At 54.6% G+C, this 9,284-nt stretch overlaps 1 protein-coding gene across 1 annotated transcript; it reads left to right on the forward strand.

Annotated features, from left to right (window-relative positions):
* Nucleotides 1-3,958: 3,958 nt before the first annotated feature.
* Nucleotides 3,959-8,389, forward strand: SYCE1 (synaptonemal complex central element protein 1; the record flags this gene model as incomplete). Its single annotated transcript, XM_084244494.1, has 12 exons — nucleotides 3,959-4,016; nucleotides 4,514-4,573; nucleotides 4,918-4,992; nucleotides 5,602-5,649; nucleotides 5,888-5,942; nucleotides 6,386-6,475; nucleotides 6,684-6,747; nucleotides 7,420-7,486; nucleotides 7,568-7,691; nucleotides 7,767-7,877; nucleotides 8,007-8,094; nucleotides 8,312-8,389. Exons 1-12 carry the CDS (start codon nucleotides 3,989-3,991, stop codon nucleotides 8,387-8,389), a joined length of 888 nt encoding a protein of 295 aa, XP_084100620.1. The 5' UTR covers nucleotides 3,959-3,988.
* Nucleotides 8,390-9,284: the final 895 nt, after the last annotated feature.

Here is a 9,284-nt window from a genome sequence, read left to right on the forward strand (position 1 = left end):
AACATTCTATAGTCCCTACGAGTGCCCTCCCTAAAGACAAAGGCAAAGCTTTTCAGTGACTGGCTAAACGAGAACTAACTGGAATCCCCAAAAGCATTTGATTCAAGTATAAATCATGACTCAGCCCTTTAGAGAGGCTGGACAGTTGTAGCTATTAACCTGCAAACACACCATGTGCGGGGCAACTCTGAAATACAAGCATAATTTTAAAATGGTATTGCTTTCTTTCAAGTGTTTGACATTATTAGTTTCCACAGCTCTCCCATTCTTTAATATTTTGAGTTTTCTTCCTTAGGGTGTGGCTCTTTCCCTTAAGATGACAGTTCACAGAGAGACAGTTGTGATCCTCTAAAACATGCCCCTTTCTGCCTCCATCTCTAGCTCCCCCACACAAGGCCCAGGACGGGAGGCCTGGGGTGTCTAAGAAACTATAAACTCTTTTCTGACTCTCACATTGTGTAACTGAAGGACAGGAAGCATTACTCTAAGACATTATAAAGCACACAAACTTTTAAAATGTGAAACTTCTATTTTAAAAGTTTCAGACGGTTATATATTTATTTCAAACGGTTATTCAAATTAATAACCTTGAAAGTGTAACAGGGTGGTCCCCAGGAAAGGGGGAGGTTCCCTGCCCCACCCAAGGGAGGGTGGAGCTGAGCAGGAAGAGGAGAAGCTGCAGAAGAGACTGAGGAAGGAAGCAGGATGGAGCCAGGAGACCTGGAGGAGGCGCATGGAGCCTAGAGACACGTGAAGAAACTACGCTTGTCTTTTGGTCGTGGACTGGGTGACACAGATGTGGGTGAGACCCGTGGGGAGGTGACAATGGCAGCTTTTATCTTGATGTTGATTTTGCTCTTTTCCTTCCGGGCTTGTCCGGTTGTTTGTGACCCTTTTCTGTGGGTCCCCACTGGAAGATGCTTTAGACTTGTGGCAGGCCTTGGGGCCTTGCTCTGGGCCAATCCCATTTGGATGGACTTTTACCCACGAGGGGACGGGTAACTTTGGGTGCTTCATTTAGAAACTAGACTCTTTGCCTTACCTGTATTGTTTCCTAGTTTTATTAAAGTTCCTTCCCATTAAAGTCTCCTATGTTTTGTATTGATGCGGCGGATGGCAGAACCCATGTAGAATAGGCAGGTTTGCGGGGTTTGGGCTGCCCCTCTCCCTGTCCTACAACAGATTTGGCGACCACGAAGGGACAGTTTGGGATCAAGGTTGAGAAAATTCGTTTTTTGCATAAGTTCAACCATTTTAACATTTTTTCCCTGTGATTTTGATATATTTACTATCTTGTTTTAGCCAATGCTCCAAATTTTTTCTTTTGGCTTGGATAATGGACTATTTTTAAGTAATGAAACTCATACTGGACATTCATGGACAATGCTACTGACTAATCGTTGCTTCTCTTACACACATTATAACCCTGAAAAAAGACTGTCTCCTAACATTGCACCATAAAATCTGTGCCACCATAGATATGGTGGAATAAAAATTAAAAGGGGGGATTGTAACAGGGTGGTCCCCAGGAAAGGGGGAGGTTCCCTGCCCCACCCAAGGGAGGGTGGAGCTGAGCAGGAAGAGGAGAAGCTGCAGAAGAGACTGAGGAAGGAAGCAGGATGGAGCCAGGAGACCTGGAGGAGGCGCATGGAGCCTAGAGACACGTGAAGAAACTACGCTTGTCTTTTGGTCGTGGACTGGGTGACACAGATGTGGGTGAGACCCGTGGGGAGGTGACAATGGCAGCTTTTATCTTGATGTTGATTTTGCTCTTTTCCTTCCGGGCTTGTCCGGTTGTTTGTGACCCTTTTCTGTGGGTCCCCACTGGAAGATGCTTTAGACTTGTGGCAGGCCTTGGGGCCTTGCTCTGGGCCAATCCCATTTGGATGGACTTTTACCCACGAGGGGACGGGTAACTTTGGGTGCTTCATTTAGAAACTAGACTCTTTGCCTTACCTGTATTGTTTCCTAGTTTTATTAAAGTTCCTTCCCATTAAAGTCTCCTATGTTTTGTATTGATGCGGCGGATGGCAGAACCCATGTAGAATAGGCAGGTTTGCGGGGTTTGGGCTGCCCCTCTCCCTGTCCTACAACAAAAGAACCTTTGATTCTTGCCTCCACCACAACTACATGTAATTAACCATCAAACCCTTTCAATTATTTCTTCCCCCTGACACTCGCACTGTAAACTCACCTAGCCCTGCTAACCCTAGCCAACCCCAATCCCCTAACCCCAAACCCTGGCCTCAGCCCTAAACCCAGACACTAAACCATGAAACCTAAACTAAACCCTAACCCCAACCCTAAAGCCTAAATCCTTAACCCTTAATCCTAAAAGTTAAACCCTTAACCCTAAACCCTAACCCCACCCTAACCTCCACCCACTGGCCCTCAATCCCTTGCCCTAGCGCCTAAACATGCTCCTCGCCCTCACCCTTTCCCCTTCCCCCGGCTTTGCTCGCCCTCTGCTGGCGTCTGCACGCAGCCGACAAGGGCCGCCAGGGCTGGTCAGGCGGGGACATGGCCCCTGGCTCCGCAGCGCCCCCGCCAGGGTCCAGCGACAGCGCCGCCCGGAGCTGGCAGCGAGACGCCCGCGGACGCCGGGCCTGCAGGCGGCCCAGGCGCGGCGCAGGCGCATCCGCGACGTCAACCGGGGAGGCCTCGGCACAGGCCGGGTCCTCAACGAGCCAATCACAAGCCTGCAAGACGGCTGCAGCCCCGCCCCCAACCCTGACTTGACCTGGCGGTTTGAAGCATGCGCACTACCACTTCCCAGAGAACACTGCGCCTCTGTCTGACGCGGTGCGCAGCGTGCGGCCCTGGCGGTTTGTCCAGTCCCCGCATGGCCCTCACGTGCCGCGCGGAGGTGGCTAAACGCAGTGCGCAGGCGCGGTGCTGGCCCGCCCCGGCGGTGTGTGTGCTTCCGGGTGGGCGCGCCGAGGGGAGATGTCGGGATGGCCCGGGCCGCCCAGCGCCGAGCCCGAGGGGGCACCAGCCCCAGCGGAGACGGACACAGGTAGTGCGAGCGGGCGGGCGGGCGGGCGGGCGGGCGGCGGGCGGGCGGCCTCGGCGGGCCCACGGCCAGGTGTGGCGCCGCCTGCGACAGTGCGGGCCCTTCATCCGGGGCCTTGGCGGGGCGCGGCCCGCTCCGACTGCGCGTGCGCGGCCCGCCCCGGTAACCGCAGCCCCGCCGGCCTCATCCCGCCGCCCCCGCGCTGCGCGTCGAGGGGCGCTCGTCAGAGCCGGGCGGCGAGTCTGGATCCTCCTGCCGGGAGGTAGCGCGCAGGGCCCTTCCCTTGATGCCTTTTCGCCCTTCCCCGGCCGAATTTGGCGCGGAAGCTGTGGGTTTCGGTGGCGGCCGGGGCCGGGAATCCCGCCGCCAACGCCGGGTCCAGTCGGGGCGCCCCGGCATCTGCGTTGTGGCCTTAGCTCTGGGGACAGTCATTACCGGGACAGGGTCATTCCGTGAGGGGCCAGAAGCAAGTGCTGAGCTCACCGTCAGCAGGTCAGCGCTGGCTGGCTGGGATTCACGTGATCGCTTGTCTGGGGGAGAACCAGATCCCTTGGGAAGCGTTGGTCCTTGTGGGCGTTTTAGAAATAAAGGCTTCTAGAGCTTTGTACTTGGCTGTGCTTCCGGCCAGTTACAATAACTTCTGATTCTTTGCTGCTTTTGTTACGCACCTTTTTTATGGCTCATCATGACATCACCGGCGCTGACCTAGAGCAGTATCAGAGTGCCCCCCTCCCTCGCCTCAGGTGTCACTGTTCACAGTCTAAGGAGAGGCCAAAAAAGAAGGGACCTGATTCAAGTCCCACAATGTCCACATCAGAACCCAGAGCAGGGCTGCTGGCCGGAGACCTGCCCTCAGCCCACTCTGTCCCAGCCCCAGCATGTCTGATCTTACACCTCTTACCCCTGTAGAATTCTAAAATGTTTGCTTTTATCTACACAGGGCAGACCAAGTCCTCGCAAAAAATTGAAGACTTGATGGAAATGGTGAAGAAGTTGGAGAAAGGTTACTGTCTCCTGTGTCCCAGGCTTAGCTTGAGGTTTGGGGTCAGGCCGTGGAGGATTCAGTTCCAGGCCCCAAAGTCACAGCCTTAAGAAATTAACTTGTTCAGTGTCTTTTACTATTGAGCTTATTTCTTTGGAGTAAAAGTATGGCTATATAATTCAAAGTTAACCCTTTGCACTCTGAACCATTCTGGACATTGGCTACCAATGTCCCCTGAGAGGGGACAGCGGAGTGCAAAGGGTGAAAGTATAAGGCCTTTGCACTGGCTCCCACCCTACCCGGGAGCTGTGGGACCTGTCCCCTCACTTGATTTAGGGGTGGGGGTACCCACATCTGAAGCACATTTTTTAGTTCCTTGTTCCCCTATTTCACTTGACACTGGTTATCATAGCCTGACTCAGTGTCTTCCTTTATCTGTTCCTTGCCCCTCTTCTGCCCAGAATGTGAATCCCTGCCTGCTCTGTCACTACCCCTCAAACTGCCTTTTCTTTCTGCAGCAGGAAACCTGGAACCCAGGGTTGAGGTCCTGATTAACCGGATTAACGAGGTTCAGCAAGGTGAGTCCTGGGACCTTGGCTGTAATCCCAGCTAACTACGTGATTTGCAGACCTAGTACAAAATAAAAATGCAGTTCCTCTTATTTAGAAATTGCAAAGTATTTTATGACAACTACAGCAGAGCATTACACCAAGTATACCCTCATCTATAGGAGCTAGTTACTGTCTGTTACCCTAGCCCGCTACCAGCTGTTCAAGCACAGAGGGCTTGGGCTCTGGAAGTCTTGCTTCCTGCTCTGGGCCCTGCTAGTTTTGCTTGAAGAGCATTAAGAAATGGCACCTTGTGCAAGTACTAGTGGGACTTGAGGCTGCACTTCCACATCTGTCCTGTGTTCTTTGCATAGCTAAAAAGAAAGCCAGCGAGGAGCTGGGAGAGGCCCGAACTGTCTGGGAGGCCCTGCAGAAGGAGCTTGACTCTCGTGAGTATGCCAGGGGTCACCCAGAGGTCACCAACGTCATGGCTCCCTGGATCCAGTGTTCTTGACACCCAGCATCCTCTGTAGCCAAGGGCCCCATCCCCTCTGGCCTCAGGTCCTACCAGTCTCCCTCTCTGCCACTCAGTGGGTATGGGAATGTTCCAGATATGATCTCCAAACACTCTTCTACTTCAGGGCTGTTGTCAACCTGTGATCCCATAGATAATACAGGTTCCTGTTGTCTCACGTCATCATTAGCTCAAATGTCTCCTCCCAGCCAGTGCTTCTCTGATCGTTCCCTTTATAGATGGTGCCCTGACTCAGTCTGGTGACACGCTCTTTCCTGTCTCTGACCCAGTCTGGTCACGTGTTTCTTCCTGTTTGATATGTTTTTAGTGACACATTTTTCTTTCCCACCCATGTAAATCTTTCATGAGTCCTCATAGCTACTCTATGTCAACATCAGGGCCCTGGTGCTCACCAGAAGCATGAGTGCAAGAGGGACCCACCTGAGGGTCCATATTTGAGGTTGGGCTTCCAGGACTGCAGACCAGCCAGACCCCAAGGTGCAGGGGGTGGTGCCTGATGCTTGATTCTCTGACTGTTTTCCAGTGAATGGAGAGAAAATGCGCCTGAAGGAGATCCTGAACAAAAAGCAAGGTACCTGCATTGCTCCATCCTGTTTCTGGCCTTGGCTGACATACAGAAGCCCACTTTCCAGGGCAGTGGAAACCTTTTGGAACATGAATCAGCTTGGTTTATTCTGTGATTCCCCCTGACCTGCAGCACATGGCGAAATCCCATCAGATGTTGTGGACCTCATGGGCTTTGGTCCCATTATCTGCCCAAAACTGACACCTGACATGCTCTCATGGGCTCTGGGTTTCTTTCTCTGCAGAGACCCTGAGGATTCTCCGGCTGCACTGCCAGGAGAAGGAAGGTGAGGCACAGAGGTAAGCGCTTCTGCTGAGCCTTGCTCTGTCTTGCCCTTCATTCTGGGCATGCACAGGAGGTGAAGTAGGACAAATGAGGGCTGCAGCAGTGAGAGGGGTAGGCCCGAGGACACATCTCACTCGCCACCCACCCAGCTGTGTCTGACTTCACCACCCAAATCCTTAACTCATTTTGTGAACAGAGGCCCTAAGTCCCAGCATACCAAGGTTGGAAACTGGGAAATTCAGATGTGAGAGTGTGTGCACCTCTGCACTGTCTCTGCCTATGTGGCTGCCCCCAGCCCCTCCAGCAGTCCTTCCGGGGGCCCCTGCCCCTGTGTAGTCACAGAGGAGGCCCTCAATCTAGAAGGCTAAAGTGAATCTCAAGAGGTGGAAGTCTCACCCCACACTCTTCTGGGGTGACATTCAGAGAACATATTTGTGGACTGCCTTGCCCTCCCCAGGAAGCATAGCGTGCTGCAGGGGTGCAAGGCACGGATTTCTGCCCTCAACTCCCAGATTGAGGAAGAGAAGAGCAAACAGAGGCAGCTGAGGTAAAGCCTGGTGCCTAAGGCCTGGGGCAGATGGGCTACAGGTGGGCCGATGTTGGGGTGGAGGTGAGAGAGCTGCCTCAAGTGAGGGTCAGGGTGGCAGAGCTGCTCCTTCCCAGCAGAGCAAAAAACATGGCAAGACCCTTGACTGGGTCAGATTGGCAGGGGTGGCTCAGCCCATGGGCCCTCATGCCCTATGCTTGGCCCCCAGATTGGACTTCGAAGAACAGCTGGAGGATCTGATGGGTCAGCACAAGGACCTCTGGGAATTCCACGTGAGTCACTCAGCTCCTCTTGCCTTAGCAGCACGAGACCCACAATGAGGGATACCCTCCAGGCTTCCTCTCCTGCCATACCCTCCCTGTCCCTGAGGAAAGAGCCTTGAAATTCTCTGTCTACTCTTACCACCCTCGCTGCTCCCCACTGACATCTTTGCTGGCCCTGCCCACCCCCACCCCCCACATCTCTGCCGCTGTTCCGGGGCCTTACAGTGGACATGAGGCACCTTCATGAAGCAAGGAGGGGCTGTCCATCGAGAGACCCATGGCTGTTTTTGGGGCCATCCCGGCGCAGGGCGGATAGCTGGGGACCAAATACCTCAGTTTTTGCCACTCAGGCCAAACAGGAGTGACTGCAGGGGGCAGAGGGGGGAGCCATCGTGCGGCTGGTGACTGACTCTCCAGAGAACAGTCTGACTTGTAGTTCTTCCAAGATTCCCTATGGCAAATACTCCCCCTTGGGCTGACCAACATGCAGGTGCCTGAGCACCCCATGTGAGCTTAACTCGAGCCTCTGGTCTGTCGAACCTCTGTACCTGGATCCTGCCTTCTGCTCAGAGGGCTGGATTAGGAGGCATTGAGTCATGAAGAGCAGAGACCCGGTCCAGGCAGGCCTCTCTGGCACCTGGGGAGAGCTGAGAGAGATACTGGCCTCCTTTCTACCCTCAGAGGCCAGAGCGACTGGTCGGGGAGATTGGGGCCCTGGACAGCAACAAGGAGCAGCTGCTCAAGGAAGGTAGGCTTGAGGTGGGGAGGGGCGCTCCTCTCTCCTATCCTCACCTCTTCTCACCTGTCCTTCTGCCCCTTCCTGCTGCAGAGAAACTGGTGGAGGCAAAGCTGGAGGATGTGAAACGCCGCCTGTGTTCCCAGTTTGGGGCCAAGGGCCGCTCCACCATCACCGAGGGGCTCTTCCTCCGCAGCCAAGAAGCAGCAGCTGTGGTGTAAGAACAGGACTGGGAAGGGACAAATGAGTGAGAGAGGGAGCAGCCAGTGCTGATAGCCCCACCCCCCCCCAGGAACCTGTTTGAGGAAGAGAATGGGAAGTCCCAGGAGCTCCTGGAGGCCGCGGCCCAGCGCCATGAGCAGCTGTGGCAGAAATGCCAGCAGCTGCAGCAGAAGAGGCAGAGGTGGGTATAGAGCCCTGCCCCAGCCCCCAAGGGAAAGCTGGCTAAAGAGTCTGCTCCCCTCCTGGCTCCCTCCTGGTCTGACACCCTCTCATTCCTCTCCCTCCCTCCCCACCCCCCTTTTGTGTCCAGGCTGAAGGAGGAACTGGAAATGTTAGGGGTGCAGGTCCCGGTTCAAGCCCAGAACAAACAAGAGGAAGGGACTGGCCTCGGAGAAGCTGTGAGCCCTGGGCAGAGATCTCTACCGAGAGGGGCTGGGGGCGGGAGGTCAAGGAGGAGGGCCCCGGAGTCCTCACAGAATGTGCTTCAAGGAAAACCATTTCCTCAGGGCCACAGCCCAGGCAAAGAGGTGGAGGCTGGCATTGGTGGGGTGGGAACAGGGCAGGCCTGGGGAGTGTTGCCTGGACACTCACACCCTCAGACCTACCCTCCCGCAGGCCAATCCCAAGTCTCTTGGACTCAGAGAGGAGGAAGACCCAGAGCTGCCCATGAAGCAAGGCCCAGTGTCATCCTAGCAAGGAGATCCCCCCACCCCCTACCTTGGTACTTAGTCCTGGCACTGCGGTGAATAAAGGTGCTATTTTGGTACAACTGCCTCCTGTAGCCGGTGCTGTGAGGGTGGAGTGGTGAGGCCTGAGACCCCAGCCCTGAGACTGAGGGAGCTGTAGCCACACCCCAGCCCTTGGCATCAGCCAGAGTCCCACTGAGGACACTCAGTGTTATCTTGCATGTCTGGCCTGTTGGTTTCCAGGACCTGACAAGCTCTCCTAGGCCACCAGGCAGAGCAATACTGGCCTGCGCCCCTGCTCTGACAGGCCTGGGAGGCTGCAAACCCTCCCTGCAGTGGTTTCCTCAACTCCTTACTCAAGACTAGGCCACACAGAGCCCCAGAAGCCCCAGCAGTGAAGAACTAGTTGCCGGGGCCCTTGTCAGTCCCCTGCCCACTGCCCCCCAGTTAAGCAAGGAAGTGTGGCTGGAGGCTTACAGATCACCATGCAGAATAGGTGTCTGAAGCCCGGGCCTGCTGGGGCTGTCACCTGCAGCTGCCGTGGCTGTGGCTGTCCAGCTGAGGGCAAGGCGGTGGTCAGAACCCATGACTGTATAGAGAGATTCCTTCTCTTGGGAGGGCAGATCCCATGCAGGCCTCACATGGGACAGCACTGTCCGCATACAGACGTGACACCTGAGTGACAAACTGTCAGAACAGCAGTACCTCCCAGGAGAAGCTGGCTTCTCACCTGGTGACAATGGAAGTGTCCCATTTAAAAGCTGCAATCCGGGCACGCCCATGCTTCAGACTACTAACTTTAGTTGGTTCACGATAAAATAATGAGAGAACATAGTTCAACTGAGGAGGAGAGACCTTTACAAAATTCAACACCTGTTTATATGGGGAAAAAAAGAATTAGA

Source organism: Talpa europaea (assembly GCF_964194135.1).
Source record: "Talpa europaea genome assembly, chromosome: 10".
Classification (NCBI taxonomy): Eukaryota; Metazoa; Chordata; class Mammalia; order Eulipotyphla; family Talpidae; genus Talpa; species Talpa europaea.